General features: G+C 35.2%; 2 protein-coding genes across 4 annotated transcripts; one reads left to right on the top strand and one right to left on the bottom strand.

Annotated features, from left to right (window-relative positions):
- The first annotated feature begins 7,813 nt into the window (after positions 1-7,813).
- LOC104110920 (G-type lectin S-receptor-like serine/threonine-protein kinase SD2-5) lies at positions 7,814-25,948 on the top strand. Of its 3 annotated transcripts, none has more exons than XM_018775869.3 (4): positions 7,814-7,972; positions 13,228-13,290; positions 17,469-17,686; positions 23,474-25,948. In XM_018775869.3, the coding sequence occupies exons 3-4, from the start codon at positions 17,538-17,540 to the stop codon at positions 25,635-25,637; spliced, it is 2,313 nt and encodes a 770-aa protein (XP_018631385.1). In that variant the 5' UTR covers positions 7,814-7,972; positions 13,228-13,290; positions 17,469-17,537; the 3' UTR covers positions 25,638-25,948. The 3 variants fall into 3 exon arrangements, with proteins under 3 accessions (XP_018631385.1, XP_018631383.1, XP_009618783.1); XM_018775867.3 differs by having other exon boundaries at positions 13,158-13,290; XM_009620488.4 differs by lacking the exon at positions 13,228-13,290.
- LOC117280231 (F-box/kelch-repeat protein At3g23880-like) lies at positions 18,273-20,218 on the bottom strand. The gene has a single exon (XM_033659904.2). The coding sequence runs from the start codon at positions 19,772-19,774 to the stop codon at positions 18,509-18,511; it is 1,266 nt and encodes a 421-aa protein (XP_033515795.1). The 5' UTR covers positions 19,775-20,218; the 3' UTR covers positions 18,273-18,508.
- Positions 25,949-27,147: the final 1,199 nt, after the last annotated feature.

Below are 27,147 nucleotides of genomic sequence, written 5' to 3'. Positions count from 1 at the left end.
CGTGCATTAATTTTGGGCTTGGAAACAGGTAAAACAAATCGAATTGCAAGAATATAATATTGACTTTGGATATTTATCCATTTAGCATTACAAGAAATCAAGAGTCAATCCCTTCAAACCACACTTTGAAATAAGTCTCAAGAAAATACTAGAGGTGGATTCAAAGGATTGTGTTATTCACCGGTACTTCAAACCTCGTCATCAAGACTCGACAAGTCTACATTGCGACAAGGCTTGAAGTAGAGGGTATCTGTAGACATATAAAATTTATTGGGTCTAATCCATACAAAATTTGGATTAAATTCAATTGGGTTAAATAATTAATTTGGACTTTACAAATTAAATTAATCCATTTTATTATTTTTATGCCCAAGGTCCATTTTATCTTAAGGCCAGACTTATGCCATGTGTCAAGTGACATGGCATATCTAGTCAAACTACAAGCCAAAAAGATGACGTCACGTGTTAAATGATGTGGCAATCCAAGTCAAAAAGCAAGAACCAACCACAGGTCGCCAAGTGGCTAAAATGACATGGGCCAATCAGAATCAAGCAAGAGAGTTCATATGTAGTTGGACTGTCCATCCTCTACAACTATAAATAGAGGAGCTACATAATTCTCAGAGGAAATTGAGAGTTGGAGAAGAACATTCCGCAATTGGTGAAGGCATCCACAAACAGAGAGATCAATCATCAAGTGCATAGTTCTTCAACAAAGGAGTGATCAACGGAGTTCTTCTCGAAGATCAACCCGTAACAATAAAGTGCTGCTCGACGTTCTTGGCGATTAAATACATCACAAGGAGGTCTGCGTCATCCTACATTCGAGAATCGACGCTTCTCAAGCCCTCGATCACAGAGAATTTTAGAGAGGAGAATCAATGGATACATATAATTGTACTCACAAATATTTATCAATAAAATCTCTTTTTCTTCATATTATTTTTTGTTGTAGTTTATTTTCCGGATTACGAAAATTTGTTGCGAACACTCATAATCTTAAAATTGAAAGGGGTTCCATAGTAAGAACATACGTCAAACTCATCAAATTCAAATTCAAGACTCGCCTCTAGCTGTTGCGTTCAGTATATATAACTACTTACACATTCAATATAGTTTAATTTAACTCATCCCGACATATTACTAATTTTCATAATTACTGGTGAAATAAAAAAATATTCCACAATCTACAACTATTAATTAAATAATATATTCTACAACACAACCATAGTAAATGTATAGAAGTTAACCCTTACGGTGGATTCCCTATTAATTAGGAAACTGATTCTAAAAGTATTAAATTAAAACAAACACCTAAAAATAAGGGAGTATCCTTATTTTTAGGGTAACATAAAGGAAATCAATATCAAATGCAGTCAATTATTTCCTCCTTTGCTACCTTTTCAAGCTATAGTTCTACGTATCTGCATTTCAACTCCAATATCTCCTTCTCCTTAAAATGATAGGGTATATTTATATTATATATGTATATGTCATCAATATATGTTTTACATTTGAAGTAAATATATCACATAATCTATTTACATACATGTAGTATACATAATATATATAATTTATATTAGCACCAATATATAACATTTATTCATTATATTCGTATACCAAATATATATATATGGTATACTATAACTACATTATATATAAATATATTATATGTATGTATATACTATATATGGTGATAGAAGTAATATCATTCATTGAAAGACAATTCAATATTATAGAATAAAGGAGATGGAGAGTTGAAGACCAATTTTATATTCATCCTTCCGCCAGTGAACTTAAACGAAGCCTAGGGAAGTTAAGTCCTAAATTTTTTTATTCATGGCTGGGAAATATCATGAAAATAGTTGAAACCATCACTATTTGAAATAAATGAAAAATCAAGTTTAAATCTACAAGTTTGGACTGGGTTCGATAGTGCTCACAAGAATAAAGCCCCCATCGGCAAGCTCTAAAAAAAACCTTGAAATCCCAACTGAAGGGATTGTTGGCAGCAGCACCACGTCGGTGTTAATTGGATTCAAGTATGAAGTATGTAATATGGCCATTATTTTGTCAAATGGAGTCCATCTCACATAAGTATAAGCATATTTGTAAAGTGTATACTTTGTTGGCAATATTCTTTGGGACCCAAAAATATCGCATTGTGTGTTGGACATCATTTGCACAAGTTGTATCTCTTCTTTTACACCTAAGAGGTCAAGACCTTTTTGCCTATAAAAGGGAAGGCCATTAGTTCATTTTAGACACACCAACAAGACTTGAGTCTTCATTTCTTGTTTTTCCTTTCTTCCTTTATTAAGAGTGTTTTGTATGAGAGTTAGTGTTGGGAAGCACTTGTGTGAACTCTTTCTTTGGAGTGATCTTGTGAGGTTATTCTCTTAGGGTATTTGGGATTAATTAGAGTATTTACTCTAATTTTGTACTCTTATTGTTATAGTAAATTGCTCCTCTCCGCTTGTGGACGTAGGTCACTTTGACCGAACCACGTTAAATTTGTATTTTCTTTATCTACTTTAATTGTCGTTGTTATCAACTTCCATTGTATTTGTTATTGCCATTATACCGTTGTTTGGCTATATTCTGCACTACCCGGGTTCCCGATCCTAACAAATTGGTATCAGAGCCGGATCTAACCGGGTTAGTTTCAATAGCCAAAATGACTCTAACAAAGACCTATGTTGAGAAATTTGACCGAAAAGCAAACTTCGGAATGTGGCAATTAAAGATGAAAGCTATCCTAATTCAGGATGGCTTAGACTTGGCGTTGCAAGGAAAGGAGAAGAAGCCGGATAAAATGACGGACGAGGAGTTTGCCATCATAGACAAAAAGTCAAAAGCATGTATTATTTTAAATCTCTCAAATGAGGTTTTACGTGAAGTTTCTGTAGAAACCACAGCTAAAGGCATGTGGGAAAAATTGAAAACCTTATATATGAAGAGGATGGTGGAAAATAGACTTTACCTGAAGCAGAAACTTTATACAATTCGTATGGGTGAAGGTACCTCTATTCTCTCTCATCTTGACACCTTTGATTCCATTCTTATGGATTTGAGTAATATAGATGCTGAAATTAAAGATGAGGATCAAGCCGTGTTACTGTTTTATTCTATACCCCCATCTTTTAAGCATATAAGAGATACTATGTTTTATGCAAAGGATAATATCTCTTATAATGATATTAAATCTATCTTAAAATCAAAAGAACAGATAGATAGTAATATTACTGGGAAAGCTAGTGGAACTCAAGCGGAAGTTGGCTTGTTTGTTAGGGGAAAACCCGACTCCATATCCAGATACAATAATTTAGAGTGTCGCTATTGTCATAAGAAATGTCACATTATCTCTGAATGCTATAAGCTGAAAAACAAAGAAAAGCATAAGGAAAAAAAAAATGAGTACAAAAATACTGACACCGCCGAAGCTAGTGTAGCAACTGATGAGATTGAGGGAACTATATTTTTAGCAACTGAAACTAGTTTCAGATTAGACAATGAGTAGATTTTAGATTCCGGTTGTTCATATCATATGTGTCCTAGCAGGGACTTGTTTTCTACATATGATTCAGTTGCAGGTGGAGTTGTCCAATTGGGTAACAATGTTACTTGTAACGTTATTGGCAAAGGTACAATTCGGGCCAGAATGTACGATGATGTGGTGAGAACTCTCACCGATGTTAGATATGTTACTGAGTTGAAGAAAAATCTCATCTCTCTAGGCACTTTAGAATCCCTTGGGTGCAAATTCACTGGTGAAGGTGGAGTTCTGAAAATTTTTCAAGGTGCTCGTTTGATCATGAAAGCACACAAATCTGGTTCGTTGTATACTTTATTGGGATCCACTGTTATAGGCCCTACTACAGTTTTGGTATCAGACAACTTGTCTGATTTTGATGGCATTAAATTTTGACATATGCCCATTGGGGCTTTTGCGGAGAAGGTGGAGCAAATTTACTATATCATCTAAAATTAGGCCAAGGTGGAGATTGTAATATGGCCATTATTTTGTCAAATGGAGTCCATCTCACATAAGCATAAGCATCTTTGCAAAGTGTATACTTTGTTGGCAATATTCTTTGGGATCCAAAAATATCGCATTGTGTGTTGGACATCATTTGCATAAGTTGTATCTCTTCTTTTACACCCAAGAGGTCAAGACCTTTTTGCCTATAAAAGGGAAGGCCATTAGTTCATTTTAGACACACCAACAAGACTTGAGTCTTCATTTCTTGTTTCTTCCTTTCTTCCTTTATTAAGAGTGTTTTGTATGAGAGTTAGTGTTGGGAAGCACTTGTGTGAACCCTTTCTTTGGAGTGATCTTGTGAGGTTATTCTCTTAGGGTATTTGGGATTAATTAGAGTATTTACTCTAATTTTGTACTCTCTTTTGTACTCTTATTGTTATAGTAAATTGCTCCTCTCCGCTTGTGGACGTAGGTCACTTTGACCGAACCACGTTAAATTTGTGTCTTCTTTATCTACTTTAATTGTCGTTGTTATCAACTTTTATTGTATTTGTTATTGCCATTATACCGTTGTTTGGCTATATTTCGCATTACCCAGGTTCCTGATCCTAACAAAGTAGATATTGAATGAGATAGAAAATTTGATAAATTTGAAGTAAGAGAAATCCCTAATTTTATGTTAAGTGGAGGTACTTTTAGGAGAATCTGAGATAATTATGCATTTAGAATTCTCATAATTATAATCATAACCATAATCCCTATTTTCACGTTTTAAAATGAGATATTTAAGGAATAGAAAAATGGTATATAATCTAATTAAGAAGTTAAAAAATTGTATTAAATTGTATATACTGTAATTATTTTAAGATAGTTGTAACTCTTCAAAACGTTGTACTTCGTGTAAATTTCCCCTAAAACATATCTCCAATTATGTTGACAATAATAGTTATCAGGGTCGGATCTACCATATGAGGTAGGAGTACCACGCCACCCGCCCGCTTCGCTAAAATTTTTACTATGTATATAATATTTCTGTGAAGAAACATATATATGGATAGAGTGGCACCCAGAAGTCACAAAGTGGAAGCGGGTGCCATTGATTCAACCTTCCCTTTGAAGGCTTTCCTTGGTCTCATGAATGCAAGTTTGATTCCCTATTGGAGCAGCTCATTTGATTTTTCCTTTTTTCTACTTATTAAGATTTTCTTTATTTTCGGTTGAGCCTTAGGGCTTCACCTCATTTTCTTCCTTTTATTACTTGCTAAGTCTCTCTTCTTCATTTTTTTAACTTTCGGTCCTCATTTTGTTTCTATCATTATACCTTACTTTATGAAAAATTATTTTCTATAGGTAATTTGAATTGATTTTAATTAGCATATAATTTCTTTGTTTTTAATGAAACGATATTAATTTATATATTGGAATATAATTTTAGCAATATCTTCTATTGGGTTTTGCAAAAAAAAAATGGCTTGATTGATAGTCGTTTTGAGTCGAATATCATATGTTGAATGTTGAAGGTTTTTCTTTGAAAATAATTGTCATATAACTTAATAATTAAGATGGAAAAATAAACAAAGAACAATACAAGTAAATTAATCTAGTCAAGCAAAGAATATATAGTGTAGTTAAGCTACTCTTTAAGCAAATATTTATATTGGAGGCGCTCTTTTCATGAAATATTATTTTTCTTTTGTATTTTTATTTAGAATGTGTTTAAATTAAGTGTTAAAAATTTGAACTAAAATCGAACTTTATTTGCTTTGTGAATGAAAGACCTATTCAAATTAACCAAAAACTAACCGAACTAACCCATTATTCCTAATATGTCTTTGTACCTGCTGACATGTATACTGTATGCATAACATGGTGGCACCCGTAACTTTCAAATTCTGAATCCGCCTCTGAATTAGTTACAGTCAGAACAACCAATTCTCCTCCCCTCTTAAAACCAACCCCTTTTGAGCTTCCTCGTGACATAGTTGTTAAAGAGATGAAATTCTTCCTCATTATTATTATTATTATTATTATTATTATTATTATTATTATTAATTATTATTATTAATAACGAGATCTTGGAAAAGGTTGGACCATCAAGGGGTAAATTTGTGTTTTGGTAAAAAAAAATAGTGAATTCTTTGAGATGACACCAAAAACAGGACACTTCAAGGGAGCAGAACCATGGAAATTTAGGTTATCCACATTATCTAAAATAATTTGACTAGAAAAGGAAACTTTAAATGTCCCAAATAACTCTCAACTTACAAACCTCTAGATATTAATCATAAATTTACTAAAACTAGCCAAACACATAAAAATTAAAACCCACATAAATAAGGTTCTTTCTCTCCAAGAATCACATACAAAGATCTCCTTCCATACTTTTAAGCGTGATCAACAACATTAGATGCAAGACAAAAAGAAAATTTCATGGATGAGCTAGCAAATGAGGTGATGAAATATAAAAATATATATATACAAGATTCCAAAAATTTAAGCAAAAAGAATATTTTTCAATGGTATGGTTGAAGTTCATTGAAAACATTAAATGAGTCAATATACAAAATTCGAGGAAGATAAAAAGTGATTTGGACTGATTTGGTGTCAAAATTCATAGTTAAAATCGAGGTCAAAAAATTCTTCCGTGACACATGTATCAAACATGTATCACGCATGTATCTCACACACATGTATACATGTATATTCATGTGATACACATTTGATACAAATATGATACATATGTGATACACATATTATTTATTCATGTTCATCTTTTACTTTGAATTTTCAATTCAAACCAACTCAAAACTCCACAAAATTATCCCAAAACTGAGATTCAAGCTCCTTAAAACGTACCAAATCTATTTTAATAACACCACTCAAAAGAAAGCAAAAATTAGATATTTTTTGACTACAAATAGCTAATTGGCTAATATTGGTAATATTTGACTAATATTAGTAATATTTTATGAATTGACATATTTTTGTAATAAGCTACTTATAAATGAACATAACTGCCAGTTTTCTTAACAAAAATCATAAATACAAGGTATAGTTTATTAAGTTATCCCTATTAAATGCTTTTTGAAGAATTGAGAAATATTTAAAAAACTACTTTTTAATATTATGGAAAAAATAATTAATAAATTTGGTCATGAAATCCTAAAATAAATTATTCTGGAATAAAGTTTTTGAGCTAGAAGGACAATTCAAATGGGACGGAGGAATAGTAAAATACTGAGACATTCCCATTCTCTTTATTTTCACCGTCCAGTAGTCGAGGTTTCTTTCTTTCTTTCTGTTTGAGCCTATGTCAAACAAAAGGAAAAAATAAAAACGGTCCCTTATGTTTGAGATAAATTTTAAATAATTCCTTACTATGCTTTTGTAAAATTTTGATCCTTTTAAGCTTGCTAAAAGTGAGGACCTTTAATCTCATTTAAATACTTATTAAATTATGACTATTATATTTAATCAGATGTGAAAAATTGATTTAGAAAAAATACTAGAAAAATTTCGTCAAATTCTAAAAATTACAAACACCAACTATACTAAACAATAAAAATCGACAAAAAATAGTAGAACTAGACCAAAAACTAGAAATAAATAGAAAAAACAAAAATTACACTCTCAAATGCGAGTTCCTATTAAATCTTTTATTTTTTATTATTTTGTTTAAATCTAACTCTTAGAATCTGTTAAATATTTAATAGAGATAAAAAGTATTCATTTTAATAAACTTAAAAAATCAAAACGGCTCAGAAACATACCTAAGGGACTATTTTAAACCTCTCCCAAACGTAAGGACTATTTTTGTCATTTTGTCCAAACAAAAGTAAGGAAAGCAATGAACAGCTGTAGAATTCCCCTGTTCTCAAGAAATAGTTTCACCACTCCAACTAAAAATGTCTTCTCAGAAATCATTGTCTATCTTCTCAGAAATTCTCCCTTTCCCGACTTCTCCAATTTTTATCACTGAATCGTCGATTGGTACGCCCTTTCCTTCTAAATTTCTTGACTTCTAAATTTTTATCACTGAATCGTAGCCTTCATTCTACCAGCATCATTACATGTTTGATCGCAAAATTGGAAAGTGAATCTGCTTTAGTTGCGAACAAGTTTATATATTCATATTTGTCCAGTTATGTCAATGTTTATATAAACTGGCACTAAGCAGGTGCAATTAAATGTGCATTTCAAAAAGCAAAAAGCTGCACATGTTATGAACTTAGAATATCTATCAGGTTGTCTACTTCTGATTATGTCAATTTTTAAAGGTTAATAAAACAGAAAAAGGAAAGTTTTTCTTTTTCTTTTAAGGTTTGAGTATGTTTGCTTGTGCTAATTTTGATTTTAGTACCTTTTTTATTGGGTGCATTTTTAAAAGGTAAATAATCAGTTATGTCCACCCATAAGCAAATTAGTACAAAAATTGACCAATTCATAAAATATTACTAATATTAGCCAGCTATTTGTCGCCAAAAAAAGGTCAACTTTTGCTTTCTTTTGAGTGGGTGTTGTTGGAATAGATTGGGTACATCTTAAGAAGTTAGTTTTGATGTGGTTTGAATTGAAAATTCGAAGTAGAAGATGAACATGGGAAAAGATGATATGTGTATCACATGCGTATCACATGTATATACATGTATACTTGTGTGTGAGATACATGCGTGATGTATGTTTGAATGTGTCACAGAATTTTTTTTATTTTAACTATGAATTTTGATACCAAACCAGTCAAAATCACCTCTAATCTTGCTCAAATTTTGTATATTGCCTCATCTATATGTTTTCAAGAATTCCAACCATACCCATTGGGAAAAATCCTTTTTTGCCTAATGATTGTAATATTGTACATCATTGGTAATGAATTTTGACTCCAAACTAGTCTAACTCACCTTCAAAACTCGTCAAATTTTGTATATTGCCTCATCTATGTGTTTCAACGAACCGCAACGATACCCATTGAATAAAAATCTTTTTTGCCTCTGTTTTTTGAATATTGTGTATCATTATAAAAATAAACTTTTTTTTTTGGGGCTATTTTTGGTAGCATGACTAAAATGAGTAGTTGTTGGTAAATAGTGTCTTTTTTGGTACATTCATGTAAGATTTCCTTTTTAAAAACAAAAAAAACTACGCCTTAGTCAGGTTGGGTTCGTCTATATGAATCCTCACTTCTCCATTTAAGCTCAACTCACACCATCGTAACGCGTGCCTAGGTGGGCACGCCCATCAGTATCATCGGTATCCAGGATTCATCATGAATTGACAAGTTTTAAGATTCTTTAATTTTGGTATATTGATTGTATTGGGGGTTCTTTCCCATCAATGTCCATAAAACTTAACTTCATCAGAAGAGGAAAATACCCTAGAACAGAGTTCCGTGAGAGGGAACATCAACCAAAACTCCTAAGTAAGAACAAAAGTCTTACCCATGTTATGTGCTCTTTTCTATCAGCTCGCTAGACAAATCTGAGATAGTGATAACAGTCAAGTAACTGATACCGATTACAACCAAAGCATTTGAGCTATGTTGGCAGTGAAGACTTGCTTCTTTTTTATACCAAAGGCAGAAACTCATATCATTGCATGTGTGTGTGATTTATGTATTATATATGTAAGTAATATGAGGTATCAAGGTTAGTCCGGTAGGTATGTACATGCAATTTTAGAAGTTTTCATGCTTCCTTTGATAAGTAATCTAAAATCTTAGGAGTTCCATTGTTATAGCAAGTAATACGAGTCGTAATAAACAAATAAGGAAGTATTAACATTCAAATAAAGTATATTGATTACAGCCAATGGGGTTTTTGCTCATTTGTTGCAAACAGGTGAACCCATTTAGGGGTATTTTTCTCTAATACAACTTATTTATTTATAGGAAAAAGACACCTCAGGAGTATGGTAAACCTACAATCCAAGCTATGTTGCATCGATCCTTCCTTGACGTGCCCATGTCTAAAGGGTATGGCACGGGTGTGGGTTTCTTGGTGATATTTACGATAACCTAATTAGAAAAATACTTCACGGACACATATGGGATACTAACACCCTCCATTCGGCTAGACACGGAGTTTAAAAAGATAGGAAGACTTTGGTGACATAAGCTAAATGTATGTAGATGCCTTGTCATTTCTATTAAGAGTATATCATTAAGCATAAAATACAAAAGCTAAAAGTATATAGCTCCCAAATAGAGATGTGTTTATCTTTTTGAAACGGGCTAAAAAGAAAAGAGAGTCAAACAAAGGGAACAATGGGAGTAATATGTGCCCGTAGACGAGTCCATGTAAATTGATCCAAGTGAAAACAGCTCTTCAGCTACCACACACCAGAGACAAGTAGACAGTGGTTGGTAGTTTGACAAACCATTTCATATTTTATGTGTCAATGCCCTTGGCAAAGTTGGCTGAACAAATCTCATGTCAATAAGCAAGGAACACCATGGCCATGACAATATTGTGTTTCAAATATTCCAAGAAGCAAAGTAGTACTACAAATAACATGTCTCTATTTGATAAAGTAGTCTAACCAGGAGTAGTAACAAGTTGCAATATCTTTTGAGCAGATATCACATTGATAAGATCTTGAATAGCAAGTGACGCATGAAAACTTTTAGGCAGAGAACTAAATATTAATGTTGGATTTCAAACACAATACTTCTGTAAATAAATGCAAGCATGTCTGTAGTTTAAAATTGGTAATAGGGGTATAAATTATATGAAAGTATTTTTATATTGAGAATGTCCATTTGCCTTGAAAACAAATGAAAGAAGTCTTTTTTTTGGTATTTAGAACTTAAATTTATGATCTTCTGGAAGAACTTCTTAATAAGTATCTAGTTCTTGATTGTACAAACACATCTTAAGTGGTAATTTTTATCTTAAAGTCAGAGCAATAATAATCTTATCATTTAAACCCTAAATATACAGTATGTCCTTATAATGCAGACACTGTTATTTCTATTGACCTTGCTCATTATTAGCTGAATCATTATGCTGTTTGTTCCACGTTGGTCATATGAATTACACTGGGAGACTATGCACGGTTCATCTAATTTATCATAGGTTGTGCTGGATTCATTTGCTTGAACGAAAATAATATATAGGCTTCAAATATAATCATCTATAAAGCATATCGAGGTTATGGTTAAAGCCAAAAGAAAGCATGGTCACTTGTTTACTTAATTTAAAAAAAAAAAAAAAAAAAAACCTACAAGCCCAATAAAAACATGGTAATCTTCAATTAGTGGTGGGGGATACACATAAATTTTATGGTTTCTGGTTCTGATTCATTCTCTCTCTCTCTTTCTTCCTGTTTTCTTTTTCCTTTTCCTCTTTAGTATACTCCCTTCTGTTCTTTCCTCTTGCTTTGGCACAACAGCTTCCCATTGTAGACCTTGCAGACTAAGTGATTGTCGCCGGTAGGTATTGAGGCAGCTGGTGCTAATTACTTCTCCCTCCGTTTCAATTTATGTAAACCTATTTCCTTTTTAGTCCGTGCCAAAAATAATAACTCCTTTTCATATATGCAATGATTTATAGCCACACAAAATATATGTGCCTCATTTTACACCACAAATTCAAAAGTCTTCTTTTTTTCTTAAACTCCGTGCCCAGTCAAATAGGTTCACATAAATTGAAACGGAAGGAGTATTCTGTTTGGTTCTGCTTTTTTCGGTGCATGCTGTCACTTCCACCAAACGCGCTTACCTTTTTCCTCCTTTTTCTGAGTCTTCCTAATTTATATGAGCATAAATTGTACTTCACCAGTAAACATCTATCTGTACATTTTACTAGAAGTTGATTCTCTTTTTTTTTGGGGGTAAGTAGCAGCAAGAGCAGTGGTAGCAGTATGGGGGATTGATGCTGGTTTAGCAGAAGAGGAGGCAGAAGGTTGTGGAAGCCTAATGCCATTAATTTTTGTCAATTTTGTTAATTGCATTACTGAATGTCAAAATCGTAAAGGTTGCATGGATATCATAATAGCATGTAGATTCAAAGTCGTAACAAGGTTATATTTCACGGACTAAAACTACTCTTCCGCTACTACGTTTAGGTGAGTTGATCAGTCTTGTATTTCCTTCCCTGCTCTTATGGATACCTGGGATCCGTAGTAGTAGTAGTCGAATGGGGGATTGATGCTGATTTAGCAGAAGAAGAGGCAGAAGGTGGTGGAAGCCACTAGAGGCATTAATTTTGTTTAATGTTGTTAACTACATTAGTAAATACAAAATTGGCCCATGTCTCAAAATATTAAAGGTTATGTGTTGATCATAATAACATGGAGATTCAAAGTCGCAACGAGGTTATATTTTAAGGACTAAAATTGCAATTTACCTCATTAAAGAAGTCTTCACTTAAGTAATTCAAGTTTGTTCCTATTTCTTATTCGTAGATTGTAGATTAAGATGTTATTATAAAAGGAAAGTAAATCATTTGATTCCTTCCTGAAAATAGATCTTTAGTAGATCGCAAAGCTTATGAGGAGAGGATTACCCAAGATCATATAAGGAGAAGAAACCCAAATCCCACGGATGTGAGACTCAACACCCACTCTCATACCCAGACCTACAAACTAGAGCGTGGACAACATAAATGGAGGCCCAACATGGTAACAATAAATTGGGATGGGCCTGGCTCTGATACCATGATAAATGGACCATAGACTTAGCTCAATCCCAAAAGCTAGCTCATGAGGTGAGGATTGCTTCAGACCATATAAGCAGACCAAGAAATCCAAATCTCACCGACGCGGGACTCAACAATCCTTATTCTAAACAATCAACCTCACTATCTACTGATCAGTTTTGAGACAATTTAATGCTATGTTTTCTTTCTTGACTTGCCTTCTTGCATTAAAGAGCCTAGTGGAATGCCAAATCTTGAACTGAATCTAATTTATGATGACATTTTAGCGATAGTCATAGTGTCATACCCATACTAAAGGAAGACTTGTCTACTTGGAAACAATAGTAGTAGAGCTCATTTAATTAGAAAGGGCGTGCTTGAGAACTTTTTGTGCAACAAAGAAAAACTATTTCCTTTTCTGAAAGTTCGATAACTCAAATTCACTAAGAAGGCAAATTGAACTTCAATTTTCTTATAGTGCGTAACTGATATACCCATTTCCCAATGACTATAATTGATTTTAAGAATGTCTTATCTTGCAGTAAGTGCCCATGGTCTAGATTTTCTTTCCCAAATAATATTTTTTTTTGATAACCGTGGTGTCCGGGCCAGCTTGCGCGCACCTCGACTAATTCCACGGGATACCTGCCACCTCCCACCAGCAACATGTACCAGGTAATAATCCCTTATGCTGCTGCAGTTATTTACTGAGTATGTAGACTGTAAGTAATCATTGCAAATTTCTGTTGTTCGCTATTTCGGTTGTTGTGGCTGATATAGATATATTAGTCTGTAATCCTCAATTAAATTATGAATCATTGTATTTATTAAATTTAGAGAAATAGTGTCCTTATTGGCATTAACTTTGTGAATTTTGCTAATGCAAGTCAATTTTGACCTCATATTATCTATATGCCCAAAGCTAAAACAAGCTGGCTGCTGATGGACTTCCATGAATTATATTGGTTTTATCATTTGGTCATATTATAAAGTTGATATTTTACTTATCAAAAAGAAGTTGATATTTTTGTTTTGGTTTATGGTGACACATGTACCACTTGTGTACTTCAGTACAAAGAGAAACTGTAGATTTGAGAAGAAGAAAATGTTTCTTTCATATATTAGTATGTTTCTCACACCCCTAAGCAAAGGTATTTTATACACGAGGTCCTATGACTATTTTAGGAAGGAAAATAAATTATAATCAATGTACAATCAATTACAATCAATCAGAATAAAATTAAATCTTCCATAACAATCAAGCTAATCAACACCCCCTCAAGTTGGTGCAAAGATGTCGCACATGCCGAACTTGCAAACCATTGTATGAAAAGTCCGTTTGTTGAGACCTTTGGTAAACACATTAGCTAGCTGCTTTTCTGATAACACATGAAACAAGCTCAAGACACCACTCATAACTTTTTCTTTGATGAAGTGTCGATCAATTTCGACATCTTTTGTTCGGTCATGCTGGACTGGATTATGTGCTATGCCGATGGCACCCTTGTTGTCACAGTCTATGTTGTTCGGACTCTCCGAAAATGTTGCTGGTTGCGTGTCGGATCCTCTCCGAAAATGAGGATCCGACACGGGTGCGACATCATTTTGGAGAGTCAGCGCAATATAGGTCACAGTATAAGAAGAGTTTTTCCTTTTTGACAGTCTTAGTTCCTCTAGCAACTTTAGTAACCAAAGAATTTCATAGACACCGTGGGCCATAACTCTATATTCTGCTTTCGCACTTGGTCTAGCAACTACACTTTGCTTCTTGATCTCCAAGTGACCAAGTTCCCTCCCACGTGTGTACAATAACCGGATGTAGATCTTTTATCATCTAAAGATCCAGCCCAATCTGCATATGTATAGGCTTCTACCTAAAACAGACCTTTCCCTGGAGCAAACTTTAGATACTATAAAGTGTGAAAGACGACTTGTATATGAGGATCTCGAGGATCATGCATGAACCGACTCACCTGTCTGACTGAATAGGCTATATTTGGTCTAGTGTGAGAGATAAATGAGTCTTCCAACCAACTTCTGATATCTCTCCTTATCAACTGACTCTCCAACTTTGCTTTGTAACTTGTGATTGCTTTCAATAGGTGATTCTGCTATCTGCAACCTGTCATACTAGATTCTTTCAAGAGATCCAGAATATACTTCCTTTGAGAAATAAAAATTCTTCTTTTTGATCTAGCAACCTCAATTCCCAAGAAGTACTGCAATTTTCATAGATCCTTGATCTCAAATTCCCGTGCCAACAACTTCTTCAATCGAGCCATCTCTTCTTTGTCATCTCCTGTCATTACTATGTTATCAACATAAACTATGAGGAGTGAGTTTACCCGTTTGATGTCTTCTGAATAGGGTGTGATCAACATTGCTTTGTTGATAACTGAAGGAGATCATTGCTTTGCAGAATCTGTCAAACCAAGCTCTGGGGGATTGCTTCAGTCCGTACAGGGCTTTCTTCAATCTGCATACCTTTCCATGACTTTGTGCATTATCAAATCCAGGAGGAATCTCCATATATACCTCTTCTTCTAAGTCTCTCCGAAGAAATGCATTCTTCACACCAAACTGTTGTAAGTCCCAATCAAGAATAGTTGCACAAGACAAAAGAATCCCGATAGTGTTCATTTTTGCAACATGGGCAAATGTCTCTTGATAATCCACTCCATAAGTCTGAGTGAATTCCTTAGCCGCCTATCTTGCTTTGAATCTTCCAATCGAGCCATCAACTTTCTGCTTCATAGTGAAGACCCATTTGCAACCAACCAACTTCTTGCTTGGTGGTGAAGTGACAAGTTCCCAAATTTCATTTTTTGACAAGGCCTTCATTTCTTTAATCATAGATTGCTTACATTTAGGATTTGCAAAAGCTTTCCTCCTATTCTGGGGAATTGACACAGAAGAAATCGACAAGACAAATGCTCTATAAGAGGGAGGCATAGAATTATACAGCAACCACAACAAATCCAGTGATTTCTTACAAGTGGGGTCTTGGGAGTGTACTCAACCTTACCCCTACCCTGGAAGGGCAGAGAGGCTGTTTGAGACATAGAATTATATGAGACAAAATTAAATAAATGGTGTTCGGTGGTGCAAGATCTGACTTATTTTCTGTGATCAACATGCAAATCTAACTCATTAGGAAATGTAAATAACTTACAAGTATAAGAAGGTTTAGCTTCGATAGATTGCATGACAACTTCTTCTGCTCTATTTCTCCTTGAGTATGTTTCCAAATCAGGCCCATCTAAACGCCCAATAGTCTCCTCCTGAATTCTTTCTCCAATTTCACTTTCCCTTGTGAAAATTGAGTGTTTTAAGTGGCATTCTGTTAATAAGAGAGGTAACTACTGGAATAACATCCCCAATAAGGTTTTGGTAGATGTATGGTGAATATAAGAGATCTCGCTACTTCTAACAAATGCCTATTTTTTCTTTCAGCGGCCCCATTTTGTGCACTAGTGTAAGGACACTAGTCCGATGGACTATCCATTGGACTCCAAATAAGCACTAAATCTTTTATCCATGTATTCGTTGCCATTGTTAGTTCTCAAGATTTTTATTTTGTCATCAATTGAGTTCAAATCATCTTATGAAAGGACCGAAAACAAGAGAAAATTTCACTTTTAGCTTTTAACAAATATACCAAGTCATCCTAGTACAACAATCAATGAAAGTAACAAACCATCGAGTACCAGATAAAGAAACAGTTTGGGTAGGACCGCATACATCAGAATGAATAGTCATACACAGAGTTGTGCTTCAATTATCACTCACATGATAAGAGTTTCTAGTATGCTTGGAATATTCACACGCATCACAGAACAAAGATTCAAATTGAGTCATTGAGAACAAATCGGGATATAACTTCTTCAAGACAAAAATGATGTGTGTCTAAACCGTCTATGTCGTTGTACTATTTCTTGGTTGATATCCTTACTTTCCTCAAAAAAGGCTTGACCAGAGTTTGAATTCTATCTAATATATACAAGTCATCACGCAATCAGCCACTGCAATCCTTTTTCCTATTTGAAGATCCTGAAAAATACAACGATCGAGAAAGAACTCGATTTTACAGTTTAGAGTTTTGGTGATGGCACTAATAGAGAAGGAATGCAGGGACATGGAGCACAGTATGACAGTTTAATATTAGGAGTACAAACGATAGATTTTCTTCCAGAGATATGTGTTAAAAACCATTGGCTATTTTGACGTTACCTCTTTTGAGACACAGAGAATAGTTTTGAATGCCTTAGAGCCTGTTATGTGTCTATTTGTACCAGAATAAACAACTTAAGAATTAAGGTGAGCAGCAAAGGCATTACCTGATTGCACATAATTGGATGTGACAACATTAGCAGAGTCAAGTTTGGCTAGGAAGCGATGGAGAGCTGAATTTCATCTGAAGACAAGATTTCTCTAGAAACCGTCTCCTTGAATGTCTCCATATTTTCTGCTCAATCAGAAGGAAATCTGAAGAAAATTGCTGAAAAATAATCTGCCTCGCCGATAGTGGTTTACCTTCTTGACAACACTAACAGAAAGGTGTTTAGTTTCGGATAGCTTCAACGGAGAGAGAAAAACTCGACCTCTTTTCGAGATTAAGGAACCTTTTGAAGAAGAAGAAAAGACTAGTATTTCTGTGTATTTCTTACCTCCCTAAGTAAAGGTATTTAAACACTAGGTCCTATGACTATTTTAGGGAAGGAAATAAATTACAATCAGTTACAATCAATTAGAGTAAAATGAATCAAATCTTTCCTATTAATTAAGCCAATCAACAATAATATTGTTAATAATCCTTGGATTGACATTCTTTTTGTTTTGTAACGTAATTACAGGATGGTTGGGAAACTGATGAGGCATTAGAAGATGCAGCTTTAACTGAGATCTTTTAAGACTCTGGGGTTATGTGTGCGTTTGAGGTTCAGGAATTCTTGGGTACTTGGAGTTTCAAGAGCAAAAGCCAAGGCACATTTCATAAGGGCACATGTTTCTTTTGCATGTCACAGAAGAACCAGATGATTGGCCGGAGAAAACTGTCCGCGAACATCTATAGGTAAGTCTTGGGTCTGCCTATCTGAGCTACTGAGATCTTGAATCACTTTGATTATCTATATGCCCATAGCTAAACAAGCTGACCGCTGACGGACTTGCGTGAATATTTCTGTTGTTCATTTAATCATTTGGTCATAGCAGAAAATTGATATTTTTGGTTTATGGAAACTGCTTTATTTTTTTGTGTTGGTTTACGGTGACGCCTATAACACTTAGTGTACTTCAGTATCAAAGCGATACACGAATGAAGCTAATAATCTGCTGCCTTGTTCTGTTGCTGCAGATATTTGTAACTAAAATGAAGCTTAAGAAGATTAAAGTTGAAAGCACATTAATTTGGTAGTGGGTATCTCATCTTTGATTGGGAAGTTTATCACCAATCAACAACTAGATTTCCCAGTAATGTTTACCATAAAATTTTGATTACTTGAACTGTGCCATTTGTTAGTGGTGTGATTTATGTATTCTTATTCATTTGTCAACTGTTACAATTTCAAAATAGTTATGTGTTACCGAAATATCTCAAAGCTAAAAGGTTCAAGGGTTTACGGCTTTCCCCACCTAAAAGTAAATTGCATTGACTGACACATTTGATTCGAATATTCATCTTGATTTGGTCAATGTAGCCAAACATAAAACCACAAATGGTGTAGCAGTCAAAATTGATTAAAGTTGTAATAACAAGCATAACACCGAGCACATGATACATAGCTGTGATAAATGAAATTGGGATGGCCTGACAGAAAGCAGATATATAATCTTCCGCAGAAGGTCGGCCTGAACTTTATAACATTTGTTCATTATTTTAGATGCAGGCAAGCTCTTAGATATTTCCGGCTCCAAGAAAAGCTGTGAGATACTGATGCATAATATAATGCATCCAGCTTTGAGGAGCATTCTCAACATCATTTTCTTCATCTTCATCATCATCCGTTGTCTCCTCCGATGATAAATCAAGTGGAGGCAGTACAACCCCTTTATCTAGCAAAACAAGGCTTTCCTCGTAAGTATCAAAATAAAAAGAGTACTCAGTGCCAGGAATACCAAGGCGCTCCTTTTTTTGCGTCTCAGGATTATATAAAGCTAGCATCCCTATTGATTCAGTCAACAATATTTCACTATTATCACTAATGCCGAGTACCATTAAATGCTCGTTGCCAAGTGCAACATTATACTCCTTGCTCCATGACTCAGTGTCTCCATATTGTTTCATTACCCAAATGGAACAACTGCTGCTCCAAATACGTGTATCATACTGATACACAGCAAGTGATTCCCTACACTCTGCAGCATTCAGATTCATTGGTATTTCGTTAGCCAAAACTTCTGGTAATGATAATTCCTGAAAAATCTCATCATTCAGATCAAACACCATTATCAAGTTCTCCACCCTTCTTCCCTCCCCAGTTCTCTTGTATGCAGTCCAGTGGACCTTCCCACAAACAACAGCTTGTGTCCAAAAGTACTCTATAACACCAGTGTCTGGAATAAAACCATCAAATTCATTCCAAATTCCCGAACTAAGTGCATATACCTCAACCTTAGGTGGCGCCAAATCCTGATAATCCCCATGAGTATAGGCCATCTTCACAACCTTGTAATCTCTCGTTTTAATTGCAAAGCCAAACCCAAAGACAAACTTATAAGTCCACACATTGTCACAACAACGAGCAGGCGTAGAGAGGGTGAGGCATCTGCTTATTCTAGGGTTCCAAAGTACCAAAAGATTATCATATCCAAATAAATCATTTGACAAACAGACCACACCATTGCATACACCTACGATCCTACAGTAATATCGTACTCTGCCACTAAAAGGGGATCCTAATGTTATTACAGGGTCAACATCTGCTGATGCATCCCTACGCACAATTAAATATTTTTCCTTCCTTTCAATTGTTGAGAAGTACCTCATGATTGTACCTGTAGAGGGTTTTAGTAGAATTTGCAGGGTGTGCAGCCATATGAATTCAGGGCTTGAAATTTGTGAGTTCCATGATTTTGATATGCACCTAAATCGGAGGAGAGATTTGGGAGGAAGCCTTGAGAAGATTTGAACCATCAGTTCTTCAGGGTAATAGTCTGACATTTTTCTTGGGATATGAAATTGAAGATTTTGCTTTCTTACTCTTTTCTATTGTTTAAGAAGAAATGTTGGGTGGGGGAGGGGGAGTTCTTGAAAGGGAGACTGCTCGCTTTCTGAAGTTGTTTGATAGCGAAGAGAGCTCCAAAAGCAAGTTGATGGCAAGATGGCAAGAGAAAGCACTATTTTATACAGGGTAAATAAAGCAAAGACAAGAGTTTGTACCACAAACAATTAATGCATGCTAATCCAGAAAGATAGATTGTTTAATTGCTTGCTTAAGATCTCCTCTCACATTTGGAAGGTAGGAAACTAAGAAAGGGGATCATTAGTTTGAGCTTGGTTTTTGTGAATTGAAGTAGGGTAATAATTGATGTTTCACACTTTTATTGAGTTTCTTAAAAGAAAAAAGAAAGAATCCAATTAATTACCTGCCGATTATCATTTTTCTGTTACTTGACTCACTTATGGTAAGTAGGTTTGTTATAAGTTGGTAAGTAGGCTGATAAAGTGATGCGTGCTTGCGTCAATAAGATATTACATAGCAAATTTGGACCTTTAGGGATGAAATACAAATAATTTTATTTAGCTCTTGATAGTAGGATAGGATAGACCCTTGTGGTCCGGCCCTTCCCCGGACCCCGCGCATAGCGGGAGCTTAGTGCACCGGGCTGCCCTTATAGTAGGATCATGTGATTTCACAAAATATAAGGTAAGTGAATTTGAACTGTTTTCATTTTTAATTTGGGAAAAAGTATTTTTCTTGCTTACCTTGTAGTTAAGGAATACATTTATGTCATTGTAACTTAGAATCCCCCCCCCCCCCCCCCCCCCAACCCAAAAAAAAAGAAAAAAGAAAAAAAGAAAAGTTAAAACCAAAGAGATGTTTCTTCTGTCAGTAAACTGTGTTTGGACCTTGCTCAAGTGAATGATAAAATTATATACTTACAACAAATACCCTCAATCTCAAACAACGGCTATATGAATCCCCATTGACCCTCACTGACCATATTTCTCCATTTAACTTTGTCTCAGGCCAACATTATACAAAATAAAATAAAAAGTGCTAGAAGTTAGTAGTTACCTATATTTTCTAGGCCGAATAGCCAAATGCACACCGGGATTGTGTTCCCGACCCCCTAACTTCACGGTCATACATATACCTCAACTCGATTAATACAAGTGTTTTAAATGCCTCTGGCCATTGACCGAGCTTATGTGGCATTGACATGATTGAGATGGACAAAGTGCGTGGTATACACACGTATGAAGGGAGTGGATTGGTATTTTTTATTTTGAAAAAAGATTAAAGATTTACCCCTTCCCAAATTTCCCCCAACTCCACTGCCACCACCTCCTCTTCCTCCACCTTCACGGCTTCACCCCCCTTCTTCACCCCTCCTCTTCTCCCCTCCCACTAGAGGGGTGAACTTTTCAGTTAAGAATTGTTAGGGTGCCCACCTCTCCAAAATTTCAAGTAATTTTACCTCCAGGAAAAAGCTACAATCATTGGAAAACAAGTCCTCGCTGGGAAAATCTTTTCTGGTGACTTTTCATCTCTTTTCTTTCGTTTGGCTTTCTTAATAAGCTCTCAAATCCCCAAAAATGACATCGAAGAGGAGACTACCGAAAAACCCAGTTGCGGCCTGCAATGATGATTGATGTAAGTTTCATTAGGAGCTCTCACCGGTGTCCTTTTTCTCATCTCCGACCACCCTTTTCCGTTGTTCTTTCTTTCCTCTTCCACAAAATCACTCTCCAAACTACAAAAATCACCACATCACTTTGGATTTGACTGGCTGGAAATACTCATTGGCAAGCCTCTATAATGCATTTTTTCCGTTGTCGCTCTGTTTGTCCATGGTTAGCTGTCCCGTCTCATTATTGTAGCGGTACTCTGACTTTGGTATTGCCACAACTGCTGTTTTTACTTTGCAAAAACCCCATTTGGGTTTGACTTCACGGTTCTACTGCCAATTCAGTGATTCACGGCTCCTAAAATTTCAAGCAACTTTGACCACACTTGTGAAATTTCGAAGTTGCGAATAGTGACTTCAAAGCTCTTTTTCATGGAGAGGAGATGGTTGTTGGGTGTTTGCAAGATGGTTGCTGGTGTGTTCTGTAAGATGGAAATGAGGAAGAATTGGTGGTTTGTCATGAAAATGTCCAGAACTTGTGATGGAGAATTTCTTTTGGTGTTGCGGTGCAGATGATAAGAAAATGGCGGATGACTATTTTTGAGGAGAAGAAAGGCGTGAGATGGTGAAGGTGTTTGTGAGAGGAAAGAGAATGGGCTAAAAGAATATTCTAAAAAAAGTTTTTTGAATAATCTTGTGGAATATTTTTATCTAGCGTGCATAACATATTAACGTGATTGAGGGACACGCATGTCCACACAAGCAACATTGATGTAGTCTCTTGCCCAGCAAAATAGAATAATTTGCACTCTTCAATTACTTCAGGTATACTCATTCCAAACTTCTTGTTACCATGCTCTTCAACTTCTCTAGAATTTGACTCTAATAATATACCCAATAGGTCATTATTGAGGGCCTTGCCATTGCCTTCTTCTTTTGCCTTTAATCTGTTGTCAATTAGACATGAAATTTTTTCTCGTACTTCCTTTTCACATTCTTTCATTCTATTGTTCATTTTACTGGGAAGAAATCTGCAAATTAAAGGAAAAGTAAGTAAATATTTATGCATATCTTTATGCGTATGATCCAAGAGAAAGAATCAACTCTCTATATGAAGATGTGTGAAAACGCAAGATAAAAAAAATAAAAATAAAAAGTTGCATCTCTCTAAAAGTTTAAACTTTTAGAAGTAGTCATTCAATTTCAGTACATCCAAACAAAAAATAAATAAAAAAGAATTTGAGGAAGAAGCTGAAGGAAAGTCTTGGCACAAAGGTAAAAGTTACCATCCTGTAATCAAGAGGTTACAGGTTCAACTTGCAGAAATAACCTCTTGCAAAAATGCAAAGTAAGGCTGCATACATAAAACTAGTGTGATCCAACCCTTCTCCGCATCCCGCGCTGGACTGCCCTGGGCTGCCCTTCTAGGAAAAAGCAGGGAAGTTGGATGGAATGGGAAGGTCAATGTTTTCTATTTGACTCCTTTGGCAGTCCACTTAATTAGTCTTTCCAAGTTTCCACTAATTTAAGCAGGTCCCTTTTTTCCTTCCAAACCATAATGTAAGTTGAAAATAAAATAGTGGTTGACCAACAAAGTAAGTCAAGAAGTAAATGATAGGTCAATGTTCTGGGGTTGATTCTTTCTAAGTGTCCAAGTCCATGCATCTATTTTAAATTAAAATGAGGTTTACTTAGGCCACTTCACCATCTTACAGATATCATACAAATTTCTTCTTTATGGCTGTAAGCTGGATTTTCCCTTTCTTGTTCACTATTTTTGTTATTTTCATTCATTAACCAGCCAACCTTTTGATTATCCAACTGCAAATCTTTCAACGACTTGGATCAACAGTTATTCAGCACCACATTCAGTGAACTTCACTGATGGCTCTATAGTAAGGGCTATACTTATTAAAGGAAGCTTTGGTCCAAGATATGCTTGTGGATTCTACTGTAATGGCAATTGTGAAACTTACATCTTTGCCATTTTCATTGTGTACACAAATAGTATTTCCTCTATTACAGCTGTTAATGTAGGATTCCCACAAGTTGTTTGGTCTGCTAATAGGAATAATCCAGTTAGGATCAATGCAACTTTGCAGCTCACATTAGGAGGAAACTTGGTACTTAGAGATGCTGATGGTACTTTGGTTTGGTCAACAAATACTACTGAGAAATCTGTTGCTGGCTTAAAGTTGACTCATTTGGGAAATCTTGTTCTCTTTGATGTCAACAATGTTACTGTTTGGCAATCTTTTGATCATCCAACTGATTCTTTGGTACCTGGACAGAAGTTAGTATCAGGAAAGAAGCTAACAGCAAGTGTCTCAGCAACAAACTGGACTGAGGGAGGTTTGTTTTCTTTCTCTGCCACAAATAATGGTTTGATTGCTTTCGTTGAGTCGAGTCCACCACAAACATATTTTGAGAGTTCCATAGATGGACTAACTGCTAGTAAAGCATCCAACTATGTCATGTATTTGAATGGAAGCTTAGCTTTATTCACCAATTCCAGTGACTCCAAGAATCCGCGGATACTGGTTTCCGTTGCTCCTGTATCTTCAGCTCAATTTTTGAAACTGGAATTTGATGGGCACTTGAAAGTGTATGAGTGGCAAGACCAGTGGAAAGAGGTCAATGACCTTTTTACAGGCTTTTATGGTGAGTGTGCTTACCCAATGGCATGTGGAAGATACGGCATTTGCTCAAAAGGGCAGTGTAGTTGTCCCAAATCAAGTTCTGATTCAACAAACTATTTTAGACAGATAAATGATAGGCAGCCTAATCTTGGTTGTTCTGAGATCACAAAAATGACTTGTAATGACTCAAAAAACCACAGATATTTGGAGCTCAATGATGTGAATTATTTCGCGTTTAGTGCAGATATTATTGATACAGACATGACTACCTGTAAAAATGCATGTTTGAGGAATTGTTCTTGTAAAGCTGCTATTTTTGGTTCAAATTCTTCTACTGGGGAGTGCTACCTTCCATCCGAGATATTTTCATTGATGAATAATGAGAAGGACAAGACAAGGTATAATTCCTCTGCATTTGTGAAAGTACAGAATGTGAAATTACAGAATGAAACTCAACCAGCTGTTGCAAGAAGGAAAAGGCACTTGAATGGTGCTATAGTGGGATCTGTTACAGGAATTTCCATTCTTGGCATTATAATCGGATGCATAATTTTCATACTCTGGAAGAAGAGAAAGGAAGATGAAGTGGAAGAGCATTATCTAGATAACATGCCAGGAATGCCTGTTAGATTTTCTTACGACAATCTAAAGTCTGCAACTGAGAACTTTAGCAAAAAACTTGGTGAAGGAGGATTCGGATCAGTGTTCGGAGGGACCTTAAAAGACGGCAGAAAGATTGCAGTGAAATGCCTTGACGGAATAGGCAAAGCCAAGAAATCATTCCTAGCTGAGGTTGAAACCATTGGCAGCATACATCATCTCAGCTTGGTCCAATTAATTGGCTTCTGTGCTGAGAAATCTCACAGACTTCTAGTATATGAGTTTATGAGCAATGGATCACTAGACAAATGGATCTACTCTGGCAATCAAGAAATCGTTCTAGATTGGAAATGCAGGAAGAAGATTATTCATGACGTAGCCAAAGGACTAGCCTACCTCCACGAAGAATGCAGGCAAAAAATTCTACATTTGGATATTAAGCCTCAAAACATTCTCCTAGATGAGAAGTATAATGCTAAGCTCTCTGACTTCGGACTTTCCAAGCTAATAGATCGGACTCAGAGCAAAGTTGTGACTACCATGAGAGGTACTCCTGGCTATCTAGCTCCTGAATGGCTTAGTGCAGTTATAACAGAAAAGGTAGATGTCTATAGCTATGGCGTTGTAGTCTTGGAGATCTTGTGTGGAAGGAAAAATTTCGAGCCATCTGAGCCCGAGGAGCAAAGGCTATTGTTTAGTCTTTTCAAGAGAAAGGCAGAGGAAAGGCGACTAATGGATCTGATTGATAAGCGCAGTGAAGATATGCAGCTTTATAAGGAAGAAGTAGTAGATATAATGCAAGTTGCTGCGTGGTGTCTACAACGCGATTATGCCAAGAGACCATCAATGTCAATAGTTGTCATGGTCATCGAGGGCGCGGTGGATGTTGAAAAGAGTCTGGACTATAACTTTCTTATTACACAAAACGTATCAGATATCAATATAGTAGATTCTGCTCCATTATTTCCCTCAATCCCATCCGGCCCAAGGTGAGTGGGAATTTCTTCTTAAACATTGCTAATTTCTAGCTCTATAAAATGCATCATGCTGGCTGCTGTTTAAATTTCTTCACTGTTATCACAAAGTTGTACTAGTTTGTTTTCTTTGCATAAGTCATGTAAATTTATTCAATATACATCAAGTGTCGGGAAAGTGGTGAGGAAGAAAGATCTAGGCTTTATATTCACACATATATGGAGCTTTATGAGCTCCAATGCAAGGACATTTGTTTGGATGGTTGTTACATATAATATTGTATCATATTATTACTTTAAATACAATGTTTGTTTTAATTGTTACTTAAATTTTATTGTATCGTATTGTTAAATCCGTCGTTAGGTAACGACGACAAGTGTCACTTTATGTAACGACTAATTTGGTGTGGTCGCGTCGTTACCTTATCTTTTTTTGTCATCTTGCCCTTTATTATTATTAAATAATCATTTACCCTACTTTTTTATATAATAATTCTACCCCGTACCATATATATATATATATATATATATATATATATATATATATATATATATATATATATATATATATATATATATATATATATTTGTAATACTGCAAGTTTATTCTTCATATTGCTGGTACGTGACATCATAAAACAACGGTAAATGATACAATTTATCCAAACATTGTATTCAACAAATGATACAGTATAATATAATACAATACAATATGATACATTAAGAAACAATATGTAACAACTATCCAAACACGCTGTTAATAGTTTTAATCATAAACGTATTCGTAACTTTAAACTATCATTTATCTCTCTTTAAATGTCTCATTTAAGTAACACTCCACTAGTTAGAACAATAAAGGTATATTTGGAAATTACAAGAAATGAATAACGAGAAAACCCGGACTTTACAATTTGAAAACATAACTTGTGCTTCCTGAAGATCATGCGTAAGAAAAAATGCTCATTCAACCAGTTCATTAGTGACAGTACCTGTAAATTTTGAATATATAAAATTCAAATGCAGAATTGCACAATCGAATATGCAGTTGGATCCCTTTTTGCATAGAGCTGTCCCATTCTCTATTAACAATTTGGAAAGATATATCTTTAGGAGGAAAAAAAAGAAACTTTATGATGACTTGTGACAAGGAAAGTTTTGCCAATCAATTTGTATCCGTGGCAAAATTGCATTGTTAAGATTTGGCTAGGAATTCTGACGATTTTTGTGACAAGGGAAGTTTTGCTCATCAATTTGAAATCCTTACTTAATGCCGGCCGAAATCTGCGTGCAAAACTTATCTTAACGGGTCACGGTCTCCCAAAAGGGTGATTTGCACTTTTTGATTTTTTTGACATCGGTTGTCTCACGGGTAGAACTTCAAGTTAACAAGTGTTATTTTTCGCTTTTTCCATGGGTAACACTTTTGACTTTTGACCTTGAGGATTTTGCTCATGGGGTAAGCGGGGGTTAAAAAAATTAAGAACAACCATTTTCTAGGTCATTGGGGGTAATTTTCTGCTCCAAAATAT

The sequence above is a fragment of the Nicotiana tomentosiformis genome, chromosome 6 (genome assembly GCF_000390325.3).
Source record: "Nicotiana tomentosiformis chromosome 6, ASM39032v3, whole genome shotgun sequence".
Taxonomy (NCBI): domain Eukaryota; kingdom Viridiplantae; phylum Streptophyta; class Magnoliopsida; order Solanales; family Solanaceae; genus Nicotiana; species Nicotiana tomentosiformis.
The sequence above is the reverse complement of the archived record's forward strand: the minus strand, read 5'-3'. Positions and strand labels throughout refer to the sequence as shown.

Excerpts from the sequence above, each read along its gene's own strand:
- LOC117280231 (XM_033659904.2), bottom strand. The coding sequence starts at position 19,774 with ATGTCAGACTATTACCCTGAAGAACTGATGGTTCAAATCTTCTCAAGG.
- LOC104110920 (XM_009620488.4), top strand. The coding sequence starts at position 17,538 with ATGTGTGCGTTTGAGGTTCAGGAATTCTTGGGTACTTGGAGTTTCAAG. Across the intron at positions 17,687-23,473 it reads CTGTCCGCGAACATCTATAG|GAATAATCCAGTTAGGATCA; the intron begins GTAAGTCTTGGG and ends GTCTGCTAATAG.